The following is a 24,357-nucleotide window of genomic DNA, read 5'->3' on the forward strand; positions in this document are numbered from 1 at the left end:
TTGAACAAATTCAAAAAATCCATCCGGATTACGAAGTGGACATCGGTCATTTTGTCTCCCAATCATCCGGATTACAAAGCGGGCACTGTATAAAAAATTTCTTAGTTATCCTAAATTATTTTAGCTAAAGCCTGTAAATCTGCACCAAAGGCTCTATTTACATGATTTTTCAGTTCTCATAACTTTATTTTACGACAATTTGTGACATTAATGCCTACAAAAATGATCAAAAATATAGAAATATAATGAATTTTAAAATAAAACTAAATTTCAGGTAATAGTTTCAAAGGAAATGAAAGTGTGCTATTTAAATTGTCTGCACGAATTATATCTAAACTCATAAAATGACAAAAGCAAATGGTTTTAACAGATGCAAATATTAAATAATTATCATTTTTATTTATAATGGGCATTATATTTTCTAGCATATAAAGCATGATCATATTTAAAGATTGATATTGTATCATAAAACATCAAAATAGGAAAATCGCTGAAGGTGTGCTATTTATCTTGTCGCCACTGTATTATGCAAACATTTCGTCCTTATACGAAAATACCGTTGAATCATTCCTAATAACGGTTTTTCAAGGTCAAAGTTCAAAAGGCTATAGAGAGTTGTATTTCTCATCCAAATGGGGTCATGTTTGGGCTCGTTGGAACGGTCTTTAAATTTCTCACAAATCTGAACCCATTCCAATCGGCTATGAACCGGTAATGATCCTGGTAACTTACATTTCTATCGTTTTCCACTAAGCCGTCTCTCGACTTAAGTCGTAAATGTGTCAAGGACCTTAATTAGTGGGAAACTGATGGAAATTTAATCAAATAAATTATTTTGATTGTAATTAGGTTAAGCAGTCTCTCGGCTTAAGTCGGAAGTGATGTGTTTAAGGCAGTATATTCAGTGCCCACAGAGACGTGTTTTTTTTTCTTTTCACAATAAACTGTAAGGAGATAATTCGAAAATATAAAATGTTCTATCACCAATATTTCTAGTACATTCCCAGAATGGGTTAATAAATCGATTGACTGCCTTCTAAAGCTGTTCTTTCTCAGAAGAACCACATCATGTGTGAAATAACTCATCTTGATATTTTCAATACGAATTGCATTCTGCTCCCAAGTGTATTGCATCACCTTGCTTATTTTTTATTCTTATATTTTATGAATTTATATATCAGAAAATGCAATAATGTGTAATATATGGACCACGTCGAGGTCATTTAATAAAAATATTTAAGAAAATAAATCTTCAATTAAAACTTTCCTGTTTCAATAGGATTTATGACAATAAAACACGAATATAAATAAATGAATTTTTGGTTAAAATAAAAACAAAATAAGTGATTAAACTTACCTTTTCACGCGATGAGACAGTTTCACGGCAGATCAAACACTTTTTCACGCGCATTGAACAGTTGTCGCAGCAGCAGACGTGACCGCAAGGTTTGAACACCGTATCTCTCTTCTGTTCAGAACACACCACACACTCATCCAACGGAGCACTGGTCACTGGCTCAGATGGTTGAACAGTTGCCGCAGGAGCCGTATTCACATTATTTCCAGCCATATTCCCAGGCAAATCCATATCATCTGTCTTACGTTCATTGTAACATTTGACCAGAGTCTTGCAGAGATTCGGATCTGGACAGAGATCGAGTGGTGTCTGCAGTTTGCGATTCTTTATTGTCAAATCCGCTCCATTTGCAGCTAAAAAGCACGCAATAGAAGCAGATGCTTTCTTGTCCGTATGCTGAAAATTATTAAGTTAAAATAAAACTGACTAACACAACTAGCATTTTAATTCAAATTAAAAAATACTGTAACATTAAATGGAATTTAAAAAAAAAATCAAAATCACTTTAAAGTTTCACTTAACAAAAAGCATAAGAAAATCAAAAATTTCTATCTTATCTCATTTTTGCAGATAAAACATTCTAAAAAGTTTAAAAGTTGCTGCAGAAAATATAAGAAAAACTTATTCAACCGAAGAATCAGACAAATATCAAGGAAAAGATAAAGTATATAAAATAAAGTGGCACAATTACTCACGTTTCTCAAACCCATGAGAAGTTTTCCAAATCCTTCTACATCCTGCAGTTGGCGCAACTGAGATAGTGTATGGTGTCGGAGTGCTTCATGAAGTGGTGTATCACCATCTTTATCCGGAATATTCAAATTGGCACCCTCGCGCACCAAAAGCTGAAAATTATCATAAGATCTATAGAACTTCTTTCACTTCACTCTTTTTTATAACCACCCCCGCCCCCCCTCCAACGTTCACGAAGCATTTCGACAATAATCCAACTTTTCTTAAAGTATTATTTAGAAACAAAAATGCAACCACAAATAACCGTGATATTAATGCAGAGTGGCTCCAGTCGGATAAACGAATGCAAAACAACACCATATTTAGGGGAAAGTACTCCCCTAGTATTTAGGGGGAAAGTAGTATTTACAAGTGTGCTAAATTTCGGCCACTTTGAGTGTAATTTCGGCCATGGAAATAAATTAATTAAAATTATGTAGGGTAGGTGTGAAAAAATTTCGGCATATTTGCATGCAAGCGCCAAAGTCTCAAGTTTGAAATGTAATATTTTTAATACAAATTGAATTTATTTCTTACTTTTTTGTAAGGAGTGTTTCTTGGAATCTTGTAGACAGTCTATCGTCTTTATTTTCTCTAAATTAATTCTTAATACATTCTAAAATGAATAAAAATGTTGATATAACATTGGTGGCCTATTTCGGTCACTTTCATTTTCATAGTTCCTTGCCCTTACGGAATTCTTCGAATGTCTTTTTTAGATCATCTTGTTCGTCTAAGCTACATTTCTTGTTATTCTTTTGCATTGTATAATCTCTAGAGTATGTAAAAACTAAAAAATCATGAAATTCGAGGAACAAAATATGTGGCCGAAATTGCAAGCTGGCCGGAATTTGGCACACTTACCCTATGTACTCTTCGAATAGTCAATGAATTCATTTTGCTTTTTAATATTTATTCATTTTAGGATGTATTAACATAAAGACCGTTAAATTTTAGGTTTTAATTTAAATTGCGTTGTACAAACTCAGTGTGGAAAGAGTCTTACAAAAAATGTGACAGATCGATTGTATTTCTAGCAGTCTTACGATTTGTAGTGAAGTGTAAAAGGTTTTCCTTCGATGTTTTTCTTGAAAATTGATTAGTTTTTATTAATGTTTGTTTCTGTTTATGTTAATACTGAATCAATCTTTAAATTTCGGGTGAAATTTCCCAGCTGGATCCTGTATTTCGCTTAAAAAAGAATATACTTTGTGAGCGTCTCTCCGGTGAGGTAGTGTTGCCTATTCCGGCCACATCTTTTGCTTTCCTAAATTTCTTGTTCATTTTGTTTTTTTTTCTTCAATTTCTGAGTTCTACAATGTCCAGAGAAAGAAACCATCGCTTCTATGAAAAAGATGATGTGGAAAAGGCAAATTGCTACGGGAACCTACGCGTAAATTTGAGATGCTACTATTCAGGTCTTCATGGAAGATCTCAGAGCTTGTGGGTCATATAAACGTATTAAACTAAATATTAAACTCGTTCCGCTTGACGTTTTGAAATTTTCTATCCGTTGCGTCACAAAAGGCGGTGATAAAAAAGGTGGCCGGTATTTCACTCGAAGTGGTCGGAATACTACCCAAAGCAATGTCCATATTATTATAAATTTTTCAATATTTTAGGAAGTGATTTAAAGAAAACAAAGATGATAAACTAGTTTTCAAGGTTCCACACAACCTTCCCGAAAAGAAAGTAACATAAATATCAATATGAATTAAAAATATTGAATTTCAAACTTAGGACTTCGGTGCTTATATGCAACTATGCCGAAATTTGGCACACTTACCCTGCCTCCAAAACATTTCCAAAAATGAACGAAATCGCCAGGGCCAATTTTTTGCAAAATTAGAAAAACCTCATTTTTGACCTATTTTTAGGGAATAGGGAACACATGAAAGGAGAGGGGGAAAAACTAAAGAGATTAACTTCGAGACAATGTCATTTGAGGAGAGGTCATCGCAGACCGGAAGTAGATATCTCTTACCGTTTGAATTTTATATGGGTCAAAAGACTGAAAAAGTGCGAAAAACAGTATTTTTAAAATAGAGCTATTACCGATACTTTACCGATCTATCACCGATTATGACCGATGCAGTAGGGTTCAGAATTAAAAGATCTTTCAAAAAAGTCCAAATTTGTCCAAATCCGTTGAAAATTAGGCCCTCCAGGTTGGTTGACCTTTGACCTTCAATAATTCAAGATGGCGAATTTTCCGGTGAAAGGTGTCAAAGGACAAAATGTTCAGCTGGACTACCTCCAATACATATCCAAAAATGAACGAAATCACCAGGGTCAATTTTTTGCAAAGTTAAAAAAAAATTTTGAGGGGTTAGAAGGGATGGGGGTAATTTGAGTAAGTTAGTTCGATAACTTCGGTCGATGTTGACTTGTGGAGGGGGGGGTCACCGAAGACCGAAAGTCAATATATCTTACCGTTTTGTAGCCAGGATAGAGAGAAGTTGAAAAAAGCGGTGGCAAAGCTTTCCAGGCTTTGCGAAATGCTCAAACGCGTGACTTAGATGCTATACCGCAAAAGTACTTTCGCATCATTTACCGTTTACCGGTTCTCAACCGATTTGAACCGTTTCATAAATCATTCGAAAGATCCTCTAAAATGGTTTTAAAAGTATACGTATAAAAATTAGTTAACGACTATGAACCGGTTCAGTTTTATTGCAAATTCCAAGACCTTTCCAACGACCCCAAACATGACCCCATTCGTTTGACAAATGCGCTCTCTAGAGCCTTTTTAACTTTTAACCTTGAAAAACCTTTATTAGGAATGATTTAACGCTATTGTCGTATAAAGGCGAAATGTCCGTCTGAGTAATCTCTAATCTAAAACATTTCCAAAAATGAAAAAAAATCACACGACGCGTTTTCGAGCAATACCACAAAGAAACATGGCTTTGGAGAGGAAGGGGAGCAATGGGGGAAAAATGAGGAGCATGTTAATGATCCTTGGGTTGACTTATGGGGGGGTTCCCCGAAGGTTCAAGTCGTTATCTCTAACCATTTGGCCTATAAAGCTGGCGACAGCCGGACGGACAGACGGACAAAAAGCGTGACGACATTTCTCAGAAATCGTCGGAAACGTGAAGATTTGTTGAGAAAAGTGGTCTCCGGGGGATGGAAAGTGGAAATTTTTGGGGATGAAAGAATCGAAGGATTATATATATACTGCTCTCTCCGTGGAATACAAGCAGTAAAACACGATTGTTAAAACTGCTCTCTTTTGGAGTTCGAACAGTTAAAAAAAGAGAGGCAAAGCGTCCCAAATTTGGAAAATTTTAAATTCATTATTAACACGGATTTCAGATTGCAGGTCTGGTCTAGTTCCTGAAGATTTCGAAATCATGGGGTCAATAACTGTGCCGCTCATAGTTCACTTGAGTGCCGTTCTGCTGATATTTGGCTTCAGATCAAGCCAGATTTCCACTAATGGTTCATTTAGAGGGCCATTTATTCATCCTAAAACGGTAATTAACTGTGACCACTTCGTGTGCCGATCTGCCGATTTCTGGCTTCAGAGCGAGACCGATCTGTCAATCGTCGTTCACGGTTCACTCTGAGAGCCACTTATTCATGCTAAGGCATAAGGCCGGTTTCAGACTAGAGGTATAGCCCAGTTCCCGAATATCTCAAAATCTTAAATAGCGAGCAATTTTATTGCTTTTTGAGAGCCTAATAGATCATTAATTTGTCCTTAATAATCCAATCCTAAATAATTTTTTCCAAAAAATCATAATTGATAAAAAATTAGAGTAGTTAAGCCATTATAGCCAAACTATAAGTCTGAAGCCCGTATAATTAAGTGTATCGTTCAGGATTCACTCTAATTCCGACTTGCCAATTTCAGGCTTCAGATCGCCGTTCACGGTTCACTCACAGGGCCACTTATCAACCCCAAAGTTCGAAATTTTGAATCAAAAGCAATTTCACCGTTTTTTTTTTTTTTCAATGTCTAATGAATCATCCTGTAATATCCAATCCTCAGATACAATTTCCTCAAAAATCGGGCTTAATAAGGAATTAGAGGAATTAGGCCATATATAGCGAAACAGGTCTGTAGACCCTTCAAACAATTACTGTGCTTAACTCTCTGTTAAAAACAATTTACACGATTATGTTGCAACATTCATATTATATAAAATCTATGTAGAACAGAATTTATTATAGTTATTCACCTCTTTAACTCTGTCACATATGTATTTTAAAATAAAAGGTCAAACGTCCCTGGAATTTGAATTTTTCAATGCATTTCAACAAAATTAGAGCTAAAATTGGGAATGTCTAACGATGAAAAAATAAGTTGAGAATTCTATGGCATATTCACAAGAACTTTAGTTGAAATTTTAAGTTAATTCAGAATATTTCAAAAACGAGTTATAAATTGTGAAATAGATGCTTATGCATATCAAATAAATCAAGATTTTCATTTTCAATTCCTCTATATAGTTCCGTTTATGAAATAGGTCAGGTCGCTATTGAATTAATAATACAAATTTCTCACAAACAGCATCATAAATTTTGCCTTTCAAGATGCATACGAATTTTCTATAATTTCTCTTTTGAAAACTGGACATTTTGAAATAGAAGCGCTCCACTTCGAATGCTCGCATCTTCCCCAAGAAAAGACATTTCGTATTTCGTGATCAATTCGAAAATTAAAAAAAAAGGAATATTTACTTCTCGTTTTGGTAAATCAAGTATTTCAATTTCAAAAGCCAAAGATGTTTTTACTGCTCGTTTAATCGTATAGGGTAAATGTCTTAATTCAAAACCATTTCCACACGCTTTAACTTTGACAGAAGATTTAAAACATTAAGTTCATATTTTTTCTGAAGAGAATTATATAAATTTGCTTCTTGACTCTTCTAGAATGTTACTGTTTAGTGATAATTCTTTAGATATAATTTGAAAACTTCTTAAATACCAGAAAAATACGCGAGTGTAAAATGCTTCTATTGGAAACAAATTAATCCAAATGGAGACAAGGGAAAGTTTCTAATTGGAGATAATCAGTGTATAAGTGAAACCGCGACGAAAAGCTTCCAAAAATTTGTTGACTTGATCTTGAGTGCAGGATTTGTTCTTATTCCTGGTCTTTTCTCCTTTCCCATCTAAAACAATAAGAAAATCTCTCCAAAAAATTATATTTTCGGGGTTTCCTATTGAAGCATTTGCAGACACTCCAGAAAAAAACCTTTTTTCACGAAATAGGTAATTATTTCATTTGAAAACTTAACGTACAGTTAACAATAAATTTTAGCACTTAATTTAACTAAAATTAGCCAGAAATATGACATAAATGTTAAACAAAACGAATAAACAACAGTCACGTCATTGTGTTTTTCATTGGAAAACATGGTCGATCGATGAAAAATTCGATAATGAAAAGGTACACTTTTAATTTTTCTGAGAAATTAACAAATTAAAATTTGTGAATATATAAATGGATTTTCGCTTTATTTGGAGTAAAATTAATTAAATAACGAAACTGAGGTATAGAAAATATATGAATATAGTAATTTAGTACTGTATTTATCATGAAAACAATGAGGTTTCCATTTGGAGTAGCGAAAAATTTCCATTTGGAGCAAGTTTTGAATTAGCTTAATTTACCCCAGGTATTTTCGAATTTTGAAGTTTTTCGAGTTTTTCAAAGCAAGGTAATGCCCTAGACACACTTACGACTTAATAATATTTTATTAGTAAGAAACTGATGGGAATTTAGTCAAATCATTATTTTGATTATAATTACTTTAAGCCATCTCTCGGCTTAAATCCTAATAATAATATAATATCCTATAATACAACAATAATAATAATATTCTAATAATAATATATAATAATAATAAAATAATATAAAGGCATAATATTCCTTTCTGTTATACCATTAAAATTCTCAACATAATCACTGAGAAACTTCTTCAACATAATTTTTTTCACAATTCCCTCCAAATGTGAGAAATATTTTCAAAGATAATATTGAGATTATAATATTATTTTTACTCACTTTTACAATTTGAACGTGCTGGCGCTCAACTGCAAGATGAAGTGCCGTCTGCAAATTCACATTTTGTTTGTCCATATTTGCTTTTCCCATATGAACCAGCAAATCTGCAATTTCTCCGTGATTATTGAGTGCTGCCAAGTGCAAAGCCGTGTATCCATCATCCTTCTTCTCCTCCACAATCCATGGACGATTTGTCTTTGACAGAAGAATTTTCATTGCACTCGGATTGCCCTTAAGTGCTGCATGGTGCAGTGCATTGAAGCCATTGTTGTTCGTTAGAGTGATATCGGCACCAAAGTCCAAAAGCAGAGACAGCATTTCGTCCTGCTCCTTTGAGATTGCATCATGTAGGGGTGTATCACCCTCAGAATCCTGAAGACTCGTGTGACAATTGAGCTCAAGCAGGGTTTTCACCACATTCAAGTGTCCCTTATTGATCGCAATATGAAGAGCCGTTTGTCGGCGTTTGTTGCGTGCATTGAGATCAGCACCAGCCTTTGCCAGCAACTCTACGACACCCGGTTCATCCCCAAAGGCAGCATGATGAACAGCACGATCACCATCCTTATCCTCAATTTCCACATCAGCACTGTGTTTCAGAAGCACCTGAATCACCTCTAGGTGGCCATTTTGACTGGCTGCTTGTAGAGCTGTGTGTCCAGCAAATACACCATTGACATTGGCAGTGGTTGTATTTGAAGCTCCTGCACCATCCTGAGCACATCCTAATGCAAAAATCAAATCTACCTAAGCACAATTCTCTTATACAAGTAGAAGGATTCATAATAAAGGGGGTGGCAAAGCGTCCCAGGCTTTGCAAAATGCACGAACTCGCGACTTAGATGCTACACCGCAAAAGTACTTTCGCCTCATTTACCATTTACCGGTTCTCAACCGATTTGAACTGATTCAGAAATCTCTCAAAAGATCCCCCAAAATAGTTTTAAAAGCAATAGGATTGAATTTCAGATAAAAAATTTTTATCGGTTATGAACCGGTCCATTACCGGTTGAGAACCGATTGGAACCGGTTCAGTTTTATTGCAAATTCCAAGACCTTTCCAACGACCCCAAACATAACCCCATTCACTTGATAAATGCGCTCACTAGTGCCTTTTTAATCTTTGACCTTGAAAAATCGTTATTAGGAATGATTAAACGCTATTTTCGTATATGGACGAAATGTTTGTCTGGATAATCTCTAAAAACCATAGTTGTAAGGGGAAGGTGAATGGTGGGCGGGGGGAATGAGGGGCATGTTAACAATCCTTAGGTCGACTTATGAAGGGGGGGTCACTCGAAGGTTCCAAGTCTCTATCTCTAACCGTTTGGCCTCTAGAGGTGGCGACGGTCGGATGGACAGGCAGACAGACGGACAAAAGGAGTGGCAAAGCATCCTAGGCTTTGCAAAAGACACGAACTCGTCGTGACTTAGATGCTATACCGCAAAAGTACTTTAGCCTCATTTACCGTTTACCGGTTCTCAGCCGATTTGAACCGATTCACAAATCTCTCAAAAGATCCCCCAAAATAGTTTTAAAAGCAATAGGATTGATTTTCAGATAAATTTTTTTATCGGTTATGAACCTGTTCATTACCGATTCAAAACCAATTGGAACTGATTCAGTTTTATGGGAAATTCCAAGACCTTTCCAACGACCCCAAACATGATCCCATATGCTTAATAAATGCACTCTCTAGTGTCTTTTTAATCTTTGACCTTGAAAAACCGTTATTAGGAATGATTAAATATTATTTTCGTATATGGACGAAATGTTCGCCTGGATAATCCCTAAAAAAAAAAACAGTTTTGGAGGGGAAGGGGAATGGTGGGGGGAAAATGAGGGGCATGTTAACGATCCTTGGGTCGACTTATGAGGGAGGGGGTTCCCCGAAGGTCCCAAGTCTCTATCTCTAACCATTTAGCTTTTAGAGCTGGCGACAGCCGGACGGACAGACGGACAAACAGCGTGACGACATTTCACAGAAATCGTCTGAAACGTGAAGATTTGTTGAGAAAAGTGGCCTCCGGGGGATGTAAAATGGAAATTTTGGGGGGTGAAAAAATCAAGGGATTATACTGCTCTCTCCGTAGAGTTCGAGCAGTAAAAATTATTTGAAATTGAAATGCATTTAATCGATTTTCAATTGAAATTATTCAAGTTTGCTAGGGTGGAATCACCACTTCTCGCCAGTGCCCCACTTTTTGCCACTTATATTGAAATCGCTATTTGTCGCGATTTATGAAATAAATGAGCCGCAAAGTTCTTTGTATTTTTACTGCTGGTACGTATAGAATCGAATAATAATAATTATTCATTTTGGATTTACAATTTTGATCATTTTTTAGAGTAATATTTTAAGCAAGTGCATCGAATCCAATATTTCTTTCCAAATATAATAAAGTGTCATCAAATTTTCATCAAGCAAAAAATACCTTTTTGGATCAATAATATGTCTATGGAATATTTAATTACGCTTGTGAAAGACATAAAATTTGTATTTAGTTACTTAACATTTCTTTTTATATTATTCTTATAAAAAAATGAGGCATGGCGAAAAGTGGTTATATTCTAGAATTGATTATACCACCTGTCACCATCTCTTTTCAATAGGCGACGCTAACTTCACTTCGCAGATTCTCAGTTGTCAAATCTGCATTATTTACTTTCTGCAATAGACCTATAATTTGACTTCTCAAACAGAAGTGAAGAAAATTCGTTTAAAGTGAGTAATAATAAGGTGATCATGAGGAAAAAGAAATGCTGAATGTATTCTTTTCATAACATTGCCTAAAATAATCGAGTTTGAACCTTTTCAAGTGGGTGGCGAGAAGTGGTTACATAACTGGCGAAATGTGGTGAAAAGTGGCGCCGTAGTGGTTATTTTTGCATAGTTAATAAAAATCAGTTTTTTAAGTAGTTTAGCATTAAATTCTAGGACTATTGCTTTCACGAATCTAGAGCCAATACATCTAAGTAGTTTTGTGTCAAATTTGTGTTATCATGTAATAAGAGTTCAAAAGTTATAATAAAATTAATTACTCTTTTTCCTAAACATGGCGATAAGTGGTTACTCCATCATAAAGCATTTTTAAAGTCCATTAAAATCCGATAGCCTTATTTTATCTTATTGGAGATGAGCTCGACGACTCAGAATATAAGTCGAACAATTCGATTTTTTACAAAATTTGTTTTATTCGTTTTTTGGATACTTCTTTATACGATCTACCTTCAATTTGCAAGTGCAGAAAATTTTGAATTTGCAAGTGCAGCACAGCAATGTCCGCGGCAAACGTAGCGCAATTAAAATGAGTTTGAAGACTGTCATTCAATTCACAGCTGGAGTTTAAAAAAATTAGAAGATCATTTTCGAAGAAAAAACATTTTTAGGGTAAGTGTGTCAAATTCCGGCCAGCTTGCAATTCCGACCACCTTTTTGTTCCTCGAATTTTCATGAATTTTTAGTTTTTACATACTCCAGTGATTATACAATGCAAAAGAATAACAAAAAATGTAGCTTCGACAAACGAGATGACGTGAAAAAGATATTTGAAGAATTCCCGAAGGGCAAGGAACTATGGAATGAAGATGGCCGAAATAGGGCACCAAAGTTACATCTACATTTTTATTCACTTTAAAATATATTAAGAATGATTTTAAAGTAAATAAAGACGATAAACTGTCTACAAGGTTCTAAGAAACACTCTTTAAGTAGAAGTAATGAAAAAAATCAATTTTTATTAAATATATTACATTTTGAACATGAGACTTTGGCGCTTGCATGCAACTATGCCGAAATTTGGCACACTTACCCTACTTCTCGTTTCGCCCGCGTTTAAAATATATTGAGGAGTCACATTTAATCAGAAACATAGGAAAAATTTAGTCATTACGAATCTTAGAATCTTAGCATGGGCACTTTGTCCTAGGTTTCCTCCAAGACAGTATTGGAGAATTAAGCTCCAGCTGTGAATGGGACGTTCAACACTTTTACAGGACAATAAAACATCTTAACAAAGTGAATAAAAAGAAAATATTAAAAATAATAGTTGCCCTAAGGGAATTTAATGAAATATTTTACTGAGAAGAGACACAGGGTAAAACGTATGAAAGGGACCAGGGACAATTTTGAGAGAGAAAAAAATCAAGAAAACATAAGAGACAGGTAGGTAGGTGGTAACAAGAAAAACAGAGAAATCTTAGGTAAGACAACAAGTGATGATAAAATAGAAAAGAAAACCTCACCCAGAGGCAAAGGAAAATACCGAGATATTGTACAAGCGGAATAACAATAGCGCTGTATAATTAACACCTCATAACCTGAAGAATTTGAAGAATAGACAATTCATAAAATCGTAGGGGCGATTGCTTTACAAAACAACAATGTGGGCAAAGGAAAAGGCTAAAGGGTCAAAGGAAAATCTCCTATAAGATCATAATAATAAGAACAGTAAATTAATTAGAAAATGCTATGCATGCCCACGACCAACCATTACGGATTAAATTCTCCTGAAAAAAAACAGGAGTCATATACACGAAAGAGATTGCTTTTACGTAAGATTAAAACACTGTACATAGATAGACTAAAACGCCTCTTCATGCGCATGGAATGATTATTGCAAATAGAAGGCATTAGAAGCGTAACCGTTTTCTTAAAAGATTCTATTTGATGATTAGAAATTTCAACCCTAAAATCAAGAGGATATTGCCACCTTGAAGAAACCACTTGTTCAAGATGAAAATAATATCTAAAATGTTTTACCTACGTGCTCCCACTGTAATCTCTAAGGTGTAGGGAGCATAACTTTAGTAATTGTAAAATTCTATGAAGTAGATCATTTTTTATAAGTCCTTCAGAGTCTTCAGTCTCCTACAAATAATTCTAAAACAGGATTCCTATTGGATTTTCTATATCCTTAATAAATAGAAAAAGCAGACCTGTCCTTCAAGGACCAAAAGGCTTATTAAATATTTTCATACTATATGCTATAGGGGAGACTGGGGCAAAAAGTCACAAATCGAAAAATTCAAAATTCAATATCTTCCAAGGTAAAAAAGATAGCGGCTCAATTTTTTTTATAGATAGCCTCCATTGACCTTCTTCAATGTCTTTCTTAGAATTCGATCAAGGAATTTAAAAAATAAAAAATATCGAAATTTTTAGCCCTATTTTTGAAATATTTTCCTTGCCGAAGATAACAATTATTACCTACTTATTTTCCAAAATTGATGCACTGGCGAATATTTTCTAAATAATTTGGATTTTTTGAATACGAATCAGCTATCTATTTTAGAATTTTACAAAGGTTCTTTTCTCCAGAAATCCTTTCATTAAAAATGGCCACTTGGGGTAAAAAGTAACAAAAGGTATAGAGCAAAAAGTAACAAAAAAGCGAAGCAATTTCTAATGTCTTACGGCGAAAAGAAACGTCATTACCATGCCTCGCTGCTTTTTGTTTGCATTGGTCAAACGATTTGCAGTCTTTTGTGTGTTTTTTTTTTCTAAAATAGCTTGAAAAGCGCTTTTCTCGTTTTCTCACTTTTCTCGCAGAGATAATGGTGTTTTACAAAGATGTAGATGAATAAATTTTCTATGAAAATATGTCCTCTAGCCTGTAATGAAGCGAATCAAAATATGATAGTACCCAATGTCTGGTACTATTTTCCCCAGCATTTTTGAGAATTTTCACAAAATTATCTTTTAGAAATTGGCTCGATAAACTTATTTCCTTACAAAACAGAGGGATATTACTTTCACAAAGTTGTAGAGCGGTAAATTTCCTATAAAACTGCGCTAATTAGAAATTTTTAAAGCGCTCGAGTAGCTCGTAAAAAAAATAAAATATCCGTTTTGTGACTTTTTGCCCCAGTCTCCCCTATACTAATATTTAATTTTCAACGTTAAAATTTTTCTAGTTATAAGATAAATCTTAGAAAGAGTATTATACAAGAATACTTTTAAAATCTTCAATTACAAAAATCCATTCACAAAATTTAAGGCTATAATTTTTCTAATATTAAATATAAAAATGTTAAAATGCCCATGAGGTCGAAAGCCCGAAATGGTCAAAACCCCGAAAGATAGGAAATTATACAGCAGACAATGTGTGGAATAATTATCCAAAGTGCAAAAATTTCCTGTTGATTCCAGCAAATGTGGGTGCAATCGTGGAAGAAGCTATGACACTTTTAAGAATTCGGGAATTTGGCTTTCAAAATTTTGACCGCGATCTCAGATCTGTTGGACACTTTAGCGGTGATATGGGAAAAAGAGCCAGACAATAATCCGGAGATGAGATTCCAAGAATAAACTGATAATGATATTAACTCTTAAAGCTCTCAGATATTTAAACTTTTCAACTAATAAGCTTGTTGTAGTTCAAATTCTTTATTGACATATAGGTTCGATCTGAAATATTGCAAAAAGAATGATAGTGTAAGTGTGCCAAATTTCAGCATAGTTGCATGCAAGCGCCAAAGTCTTAATTTTGAAATGCAATATTCTTATTACAAAGTGTTTTTTTGCTAATTCTTTTAAAGAAATCATTCTTAATGCATTTTAAAACGAATAAAAAAAATGTAGACATAGCATTGGTGGCCTATTTCGGCCACCTTCATTTTAATAGTTCTTTGCGCTTCCGAAATTCTTCCATAGTCTTTTTCACATCATATCGTTCGTCGAAGCGACATTTTTTGGTATTTTTTTGCATTTTATAATTTCTAGAGTATGCAAAAACTAAAAATTCATGGAAATTTGAGGAAAAAAAGTGGCCGAAATTGCAAGCTGGCCGGAATTTGGTACACTTACCCTAACTTAAGTTTAAAACTAGCTTTCCAAATATCCACAGTTCCACAAAACTGTATACAAGAAACCTTAGCGTAAGTGTGCCAAATTTCGGCCACTTTGAGTGTAACTTCGGCCAAGCAAGTAAATTATAAAAACGATGGATTTAATCCTCAATTAATCAAAGAAATTTTACTTTCTTTTAAATATTTATTGTTTTTAGAATATACTAACAGAAAAATCGTTAAAAATTGGGTATATATTGAAATAAAAATTGCGTAGGGGAAAGTACTCTCCTTTCGAACGTTCATGCCTTCGAATAATGTTATTTTTCTTTTAGTTTTTCTATGACACTTACACATTTTTATTAAATATTAGTTGGCTTATCATCAATTGATGATCATTCCGTGATAATTTAGTGTAAATCTCTTACGGAAAACAAAAGAAATTCACATTATTCGAAGGCATGAACGTTCGAAGGGAGAGTACTTTCCCCTAATAGAAACTTCGGTGTGGAAAGAGTCTTACAAAAAAAAAATGAAGACAGATCGCTTGTGTTATGCTAGCACTCTTGTGGTTTGTGGTGAAGTATGAGATTCATAAATATCATTATTATTATTATTATTAAGAGATTTTCCTTCGATGCTTTTCATTAAAATTGATTATTGTTCATTAAAGATTGTTTTTGTTTATGTTAGTAATGAACCGTTCTTTAAATTCCAATTAAATTTCCCATCTTGATGACGTATTTCGCGTAGAAAAATAGACATTTTTTAAGTGTCCTTGAGGTAATGTTTATTATTTCGACGACTCAGAATATAAGTCGAACAAGTTGAGTTTTTACAAAAATCGTTTTATTCGCTTTTTGGATACTTCTTTATACCCTCTACCTTCCCTATGAATATTATACTTGAAAGATAAGTTATAGAGATTTTTAATCTCAAAAAATCTATACTCTGCATGTAAAATCTCAGCTTCAAATCGCTCTTCTGCAAAATTTGCCTACTGTGAGTTATTTGTTTCTTATTCTGAGCGATCGATTTAAGCCACATCTCTTGCTTTCTCAAATTTCTTATTTATTTGTGTATTTTTTTTCAATTTCTAAGTTGTAAAATACTCAAATAAATATAAAAAAAAACATCGCCCATATGAAAAATATGATTTGGAAAGGGTTTTGGAATAGTTAAGACAGGGCAAGTCGCTACAAAAATCTGCGTGCAAATTTAGAGTGCCAAGGTCAACTCTGCACTGAAGTGAACTTTAAATATTTAAATTGTTGCAAAGTCTATAAAGGAGATGACATTTTTTGAGGAAAATAGCGTAATGTGTTCTTTAGATTTCTTTCCTTGCATCAGGCACTGTCATTTGTGACAGCATTTCACGCAAGAGGCGGTGACATCTATGTTGTAGCCTTTACCAAATGCAGATACGACAATGGTCGGTACAATCGACGATTTATTCACTCTCGTTCAACGATAACACTGAGTAGGCCAGTGTGTGGACAAGTCCGACTAGTCAGATGTATTGAACGCGTTCGATTTACATTAATTGTACCCTAGGCATACCTGTTACTCACAACATTTATAGCCTAAGCTATAAACTTCACATATTCCATAATAGTAAGGTCAACAATCGGCAACAATATTTTAAAAATTAGCATCTTAGAATTTAACTATCAATCAAAAAGTAAAGAATCAGCAAGGGGGAGATATTAGGGTGAGAATGTGTACACCACTTCCAGGCACTTCCACTATTTATATGGAATAGCCCTTCGCACTTCCAAAATTTCGCAACACTCTCGAAAATTCTTCAATACTTCCAGCACTGCCTGCACTTCATGCACTTCTCATACTTAGAAATAAATAGTTTATTTAATCTGATGAGAAATCTAGTTAAGAAAACTTTAAAAAATATCTGAAGAAATTTATTATTACGCATATTATTAACATTTTGCTTATATTTTGAATATCTAGCGACAGATATTCTTGTATACTTATTTTGGATTTTCATAAGAGGCCAGTGAAGCTACTTTTAGAAAAGAGAGCTTTTAAAAAAATGTATTGTTGTTTGTAACTATTGAAACTGTGTTGGAAAGTCTGTAAGAGACCAAAATTCTACCAAAACTAATTCAGCACTTTAGAAGTGTCTTCATTTTTTAGTAAACTTGATTCTCTCCTTGGCTTCAAAATCCTTTAAAATTAAAACATTTTGCATTCTCGGGAAAGGTTTTTAATGATTGCTAATTAACTTTTGCAACAAACTTGGCTATTTTTTTCCAGGACCTTTTTCGTTATTGTTATATTAGAGAAATTTCTCATCACCTGTCGCCAATGAATCACAATTCAGAAAAGGATCTTTATAGCAATATATCAGGAGAAATATGGCCACACTTATACAGTTCCTCTTATTCCTTTCAGTAAAAAATGTGGTACCCATGTAGCGAGTTTTTAAACACATCCAAGCTTTTCTAAAAAGCGAAATACGATCGAATTATTATTTTCCATTATTTTAATAATCTCTTCAATTGTTATCGAAAAATTTTTCCCACTAGGATACTCACAATATTACCATCAATATTAGAGACCGTTTAAAATGGATTTGATGTTTCGAAGAATAAATCTCTATTTCGTAATTTTTAAAGCCACTTTTAATCATTTTTAGAGCAAGGATTCAAAGACAATTGCAATAGCTATGTCATTACAGTAGACTCTCTCAAATTCGGGCATTTGGGACCGATATATTAATCGAATTAAAGAGAAATTCGGGCATCAAACTGTCTGAACTGCAACGATTTTTTGTTGATATGCATACTCATATTGAGTTTACATGCTCATTGCTATTACAAATTTCATGAAAACCTCTTAATAACGCAAATTCACATCAAAACTAAGGCAAACCATAGCAAATTTTAGCATATTTGATTCATTTGATAACACTGTGCAACAATTTTGAACTTTTTTTTTTGTCCCTGGGTTCTCATGCTATTTTTTCCATTGCTAGGGTCAAATGATTTACGAAAATACTTATCATTTTGATTTCATTTGGATTTTGCGCCTGGAATCTAGGCAAAACCGTTTTTGCCGTTTTTTGATACTTGGATTCCTATATCTCCGATTCTGATGAACTGATTTATTTCTTACTTTGGAACAATTTGTTGTTCTTTATATGCCCAATAAATCCTCTGAACAGATGAAGTTCGTACAACTGACACCAGGGGCGCTGTAGTCTCATAAATGTCAGAAAACATGGAAAAATCGAACTTTTTAGCAAATTTGATCAAAAATATCTCGAAAACTAGGACTGTCCCTAAACAATCTGTTTTGTGGGTTTGATAGAGAATTTAATCAGCTACATTTTCGTCCATGTACAACTTTTCTCTCAGATTGTTTTTTAACCTCAATATTGAGGTTCAAACGAAAAACGAGCACTCAGCCAACTAAAACCTTCACAATTTCGAGTGTTATTGTTTTTTTTTCCTCGGAATTAGGCAGTACAAGCTTTTATTATATTATTTAATACTTAAAAATATCGATATTATGGTGATTTTTATATGACATTTTAAATTTTTAAACACTTCAACCGTACACCACTTCCAACCCTAATATCTCCCCCTTGAGAATCAGTAAAGATAAAGAATCTCAGCAACCATAGACTTTTTTTTGGATTTAACACTAATGAATTATTATCATTGTTCTGAGCTTACCAGTAAGGAACTCTTCGCACTTCAAGTGATCCCCATTGGCCGCTGCCTTGACCAATTCCTCAGTTGCATCACCAGAAACATGAGGCTCAAAGAGTTTCTTCAAGATTGCAGACAAACGCTCTCCACTGGAAGTCACTGGAACTGTTCCATCGGATGCTGATGCCACTTTTGTCAGTGCCAAAGGATTGTAAGTCCATGAAGTCCTTCCAACTTCCACCTTTAAGTCATTATCATGGTAAACTTGCTGAACACGTCCAACTTTGCCAAGTGTGGGAATCATCGCATCAGCCCATTCGCCATGGCCGCGCTGAAGGCTCTTCATGCGCTCCAAATCACTGCAGATCTTCACAAAGTCACCCACTGCAAATTGCTGTGATGATCCTTCGCCCGAAGACGAAGCTGGCGAAGCGATTTTTGTGAGAACAGCTGGATTGAAAGTCCAACGATTGGCACTCGGATACGCAACAACGATATCATGATCTTCATCAATGCCCACAACAGTTCCTGGATTATTAAGACACTCAAACATCCCATCAGTCCAGCCACCGTGTCCATGTTGAAGGGACTGAACAATTTCCAGTTCAAGATCCACAGATACTTGGTCTCCAATATGAAATCCATTTGGACCCTTTCCAGGTCCATTTTCACCCAACAGTGGCAAATGATCTCTGTACACTGTTGTCCCTTTGGCATCATTCACTACTTTGAGGTCAGCCATTCCCTCGAAACCCACCCGATAGAGATTCTTTGCCCCATTGTCCCAGACAACATAGGCAGCTGATCTTGGTGATGCAGCTGACCAGTCCTGAATCTCATTCACCTTCCCCCTACGCCCATTACCACCATCCTGATCCTCCCACTGCCAATCTACTCCGCGCACAACTCGAGCACCCGGAAAAATGCCTCTAACAGCAATTTTCTTGGATTTACGCCTCGGTTCCAGCAGAGTTCGATCACCACCCGGTGTCGAAATGCGATAGAAACGATGACGCAAATGGTGCTTGTCTCCGTGGTAGCAAATGGAGCAAAGGTCGTAGTTGGCGCATTCGGCACACTTCCAGCGAATGCCAAAGATTGGCTGCTGACGGCACGTGTCACACATCGTGCCCTCGTGCTTAATTTTTGTCGGAGCACTGTCCAGCACCCTCAGATCGTAAGCTCCAGCGCAACGATAATTGGCTGCTGTTCCATTGTCCCACACAACAACCACTTCCTCGGATGACTCAAAGTTTCTCACTGTTCCACAGTGACCTTCACCACCATCCTAGAGAGGAAACAAAAAGGGTGAATAAACACGAGGGTTCGCACATTTCCTGGTGACGAACGCTCCAAAGATAATTTCAATTGCTAATAATTTTTCTTTGCAAAGACATTTCTAAATATTTTTTTAGATACTGGAAGTAGAGTAAATTAGGGTAAGTGTGCCAAATTCCGGACAGCTTGCAATTCCGGCCACCTTTTTTATTCCTCGAATTTCCATGAAGTTTTAATTTTTACATACTCTACTAGAGATTATACAATGCAAAAGAAAAACAGAAAATGTAATTTCGACAAATGAGATGATGTGAAACAGACATTAGAAGAAATCCCTATGGGCAAGGAACTATGAGAATAAAGATGGCCGAAATAGGGGACCAAAGCTATGTTTATATTTTTATTCATTTTAAAATGTACTAAGAATGATTTTAGTGAAAATAAAGACGATAAATTGTTAACAAATTTCCAAGAAACACTCATTAAGAAAAAGGAATAAAAAAATCAATTTGTATTAAAAATATTACATTTCATATTTGAGACTTTGGCGCTTTCATGCAACTATGCTGAAATTTGGCACACTTACCCTAAGCTAATTCAAACCTGCTCTCCAAATGGAAATTTTTCGCTACTCCAAATGGAAACGTCATTGTTTTCATGATAAATACAATATTAAATTATTATATTTATATATTTTCTATACCACAGTTTCATTATTTAGCTAATTTTGCTCCAAATAAAGCAAAAATCCAGTCATATTCACAAATTTTAATTTGCTAATTTTTCAGAAAAAATTAAAAGTGCACCTTTTCACCATCGATCGACCATGTTTTCCAATGAAAACTGTTGTTTATTCGTTTTATTTAACATTTATGTCATATTTCTGGCTAATTTTAGTTAAATTAAGTGCTAATCTTTATTGTTAACGGTTGTTAACAAAAAGGGTTTTTCTAAAGTGTCTACAAATGCTTCAATAGGAAACCCCAGAAATATGATTTTTTTTGGAGAGATTTTCTTATTGTTTTAGATGGGACAGGAGTAAAGACCATGAATAAGAACAAATCCTGCACTCAAGAGCAACTCAACAAGGTTTTGGAAAACTTTCGTCGCGGTTTCACTTACACTGTTTGTCTCCAATTAGAAACTTTCCCTTGTCTCCATTTGAATTAATATGTTTCCAATAGAAGCATTTTACGCTCGCGTATTCTTCTTGTATTTAAAAAGTTTTTAAATTAAATCTAAAGAATTTCCACTTAACAGTAACATTCTATAAGATTCAAGGAGCAAGTTTATGAATTTTTCTTCAGAAAAAATATGAACTTAATGTGTTGAATCTTCTGTCAAAGTTAAAGCGTCTGGAAATGGTTTTGAATTAGGACATTTGCCCTACCACAAGTTTAAACTTAGGGTAAAGTGATACAAGTTGGACATAGTGTTACAAGTTAGACAATTCGCCGGTACAAGTTGGACAGGGATTTAATCTACGTTTGTCGATAAGGAGAGGTGTTCAAATTCCGTATTCCAAATTGTACACAGTATGGTGCCAATAGGTCCTGACCTGACACAAATTCTTAAAGTGTCAATAGGCGTTCCTTTCACCCTAGGGAGAAATATGATACCACTCAGCCATTTTCCTTATAGGAATTATACCGCTCTACCCACAACCCTGCCAAAACTCATTTTCTTTTGCTACGAAAGAAAAATTTTTGATCCATTTAAAGAAAATGTATTTTGTATCAACATGGGGTAATTTGTGACAGTTCGATTTGCTTCTATGATAAGGTCTCATAAATACAGTACGGAAGACTGAGGCAAAGTCACAAAACGGATATTTTATTTTACAAGCTACCCGTGCACGTGCACCTCCAAAATTTCTAATTAGCACAGTTTTATAGGAAATTTACCGCTCTACAACTCTGTGAAAGTCATTTTCTTCTATTTTGTAAGGAAATATATTTATCGAGCCGTTTTCTAAAAGGTAATTTTGTGATCATTCTCAAAAATTCTGAGGCAAATAGTATCAGGTATAAGATACTATCACATTTTGATTCGCTTTATTACGGGATTCCGTAAATTTAAGTAAAATACCTAGATTACATATTTTCATAGGAAATTTATTCTTCTACAACTTTGTAGAACACCATTTTCTCTATCTGAGCGAAAAAAGCGCATTTTAAGCTATTTTACAAAAAACACACAAAAGACTGCAAATCGTTTGACCAATGCAAACAACAAGCCGCGACACAAAGCATTGACGTTACTTTTCACCGTGGGACATCAGAAATTGTTTCGGTTCTTGTTACTTTTTACTTCATATCTTTTGTTACTTTTTACCCCAAGTAGTCATTTTTAATAAAAGGATTTTTGGAGAAAAGAATCTTTGTAGAATTCTAAACTAGATAGCGGATTCGTATTCAAAGAATATCAAGATAATTTGGGAAATATTCACCAGTGCATCAAATTTAATATAAGTAGCTAATAATTGATATCTTCTGCACGGAAAATATTTCAAAAATAGGGCTAAAAATTTTGATACTTTTTATTTTCTAAATTCCTTGTTCAAATTCTAACAAACTTACGACATTGAAGAAGACCTATGGAGGCTATCTATGGAAAAAAATTTAAGCCGCTATCTTATTTATCTTGGAAGATATTGAATTTTAAAATTTTCGATTTGTGACTTTTTGCCCTAGTGTCCCCTAGACTCTCTCAAATTCGGGTATTTTGGGACCGAAATGTCACCCGATTTAGAGAGAAATTCGGACATCAAACTTTTTGAATAGTAATTTTACATACTCATATTTATTGCAAATTTCATAAAAACCCTTCAATAATGCAAAATCACATCATAACTGAAACAGACCATGACAAATTTGATCATATTTACTTCATTCGAAAACTTGAAAAATGTTGGCAAACTTTTTTCAAATTTAACTACTGCCCGAATTAAAAAGTAATCCGATCTTAAGAGAGACGAATTAGCGAGAGTCTACTGTAAAATATAAATCCAATTGATTTGTTTTATAAGAAAATTAATCAACTGCTTGGAGATAATTATAAGTGACAACAGCGGTTTTAGGGAGGTATTTCCCCACAAACTATTTCTGTAAAGATCAGTCTCTTCCTGATTAACCCTTTAAGGAGGAATGGAACAAAGGTTTTTCAAAAATTAAAAAAAAAATTTATGCTATTTGGAAGACAAAATAACTTACTATAGTCAAAAAATTGTTTTTGGGACACCGGTGTCCCACTCGTCCTTAAAGGTTTAAAAAATACAGGCAGACAAGGCGAATTGGAAATAGGGTAAGTGTGCCAAATTTCGGCCAGCGTCTAATTTCGGCCACTTTGAGTGTAATTTCGGCCATGCAAATAAATTCATTAAAATTATTTATGTAATCTTCGAATAGTCAATGAATTCATTTTGCTTTCAAATATTTATTCATTTTAGGATGTATTATCACAAAGATCGTTAAATTTTAGGTATAATTTGAACTTAAATTGCGTTGTAAAAACTCAGTGTGGAAAGAGTCTTACAAGAAATGTGACAGATCAATTGTGGCTCTAGCAGTGTTGTGATTTGTGGTGAAGTGCAGAAGGTTTTCCTTCGGTGTTTTTTCATGAAAATTGATTGGTTTTCATTAAAGATTGTTTCTGTTTATGTTAATAGTGAACCAATCTTTAAATTTCGGGTAAAATTTCCCAGCTGGATCCTGTATTTCGCGTGAAAGAGTATATACTTTGTGAGCGTTTCTTCGGTGAGGTAGTGTTGCCTATTCCGGCAACATCTTTTGCTTTCCTAAATTTCTTATTCAATTTATACTTTCTTTTTCAATTTCTGAATTCTACAATGTCCAGAGAACAAAGCCATTGTTTCTATGAAAAAGACGATATGGAAAAGCCATTGGAGGAGTTCATAAAGTGCAAATTGCTACGGGAATCTGCGCGTAAATTTGAGATGCTACTCTTCAGGTGTTTAGGACAAATTACACGGAAGATCTCAGGGCTTGTGAGTCATATAAACGTATTAAATGAAATATTAAACTCGTTCTGTTTGACGTTTTAAAATTTTCTATCCGTTCCGTCACAAAAAGTGGTTAGAAAAAAGGTGGCCGAAATTTCACACAAAGTGGCCGAAATACTACCCAAAGCAATGTCCATATTTTTAATAATTTTTCAATATTTTAGGAAGTGATTTAAAGAAAACAAAAATGATAAATTAGTCTTTTAGGTTCCACACAACCCTCCCGAAAAGGAAGTAACAAAAAATATCAATATGAATTGAAAATATTGCATTTCAAACTTAGGACTTCGGTGCTTACATGCAACTATGCCGAAATTTGGCACACTTACCCTAATTACAGAATAAATCCAAAAATGTACGATGAATTCGTTTTTAATGGATCTTAATTATTCTGGTCAAAATTAATACAGCTCCTTGAAAATTTCAAGGGCCCAACTCATTTTCAATCGTTTTTCAGGGTACAGCATGAAAGATTCAACTTTGTGT

At 34.4% G+C, this 24,357-nt stretch overlaps 1 protein-coding gene across 1 annotated transcript in view; it reads right to left on the reverse strand.

Annotated features, from left to right (window-relative positions):
• LOC129805302 (E3 ubiquitin-protein ligase mind-bomb) overlaps positions 1–24,357 on the reverse strand; it is a 42,292-nt gene that overhangs the window by 14,969 nt on the left and 2,966 nt on the right. The window contains exons 3-6 of the mRNA XM_055853125.1: positions 18,597–19,860; positions 8,109–8,833; positions 2,053–2,202; positions 1,358–1,753 (exon numbers count right to left, since the gene is read on the reverse strand). Of these exons, the coding sequence (XP_055709100.1) occupies positions 1,358–1,753; positions 2,053–2,202; positions 8,109–8,833; positions 18,597–19,860 (2,535 nt within the window). The remainder of the gene's footprint in view (positions 1–1,357; positions 1,754–2,052; positions 2,203–8,108; positions 8,834–18,596; positions 19,861–24,357) is intronic.

Source organism: Phlebotomus papatasi, chromosome 3 (assembly GCF_024763615.1).
Source record: "Phlebotomus papatasi isolate M1 chromosome 3, Ppap_2.1, whole genome shotgun sequence".
NCBI lineage: Eukaryota > Metazoa > Arthropoda > Insecta > Diptera > Psychodidae > Phlebotomus > Phlebotomus papatasi.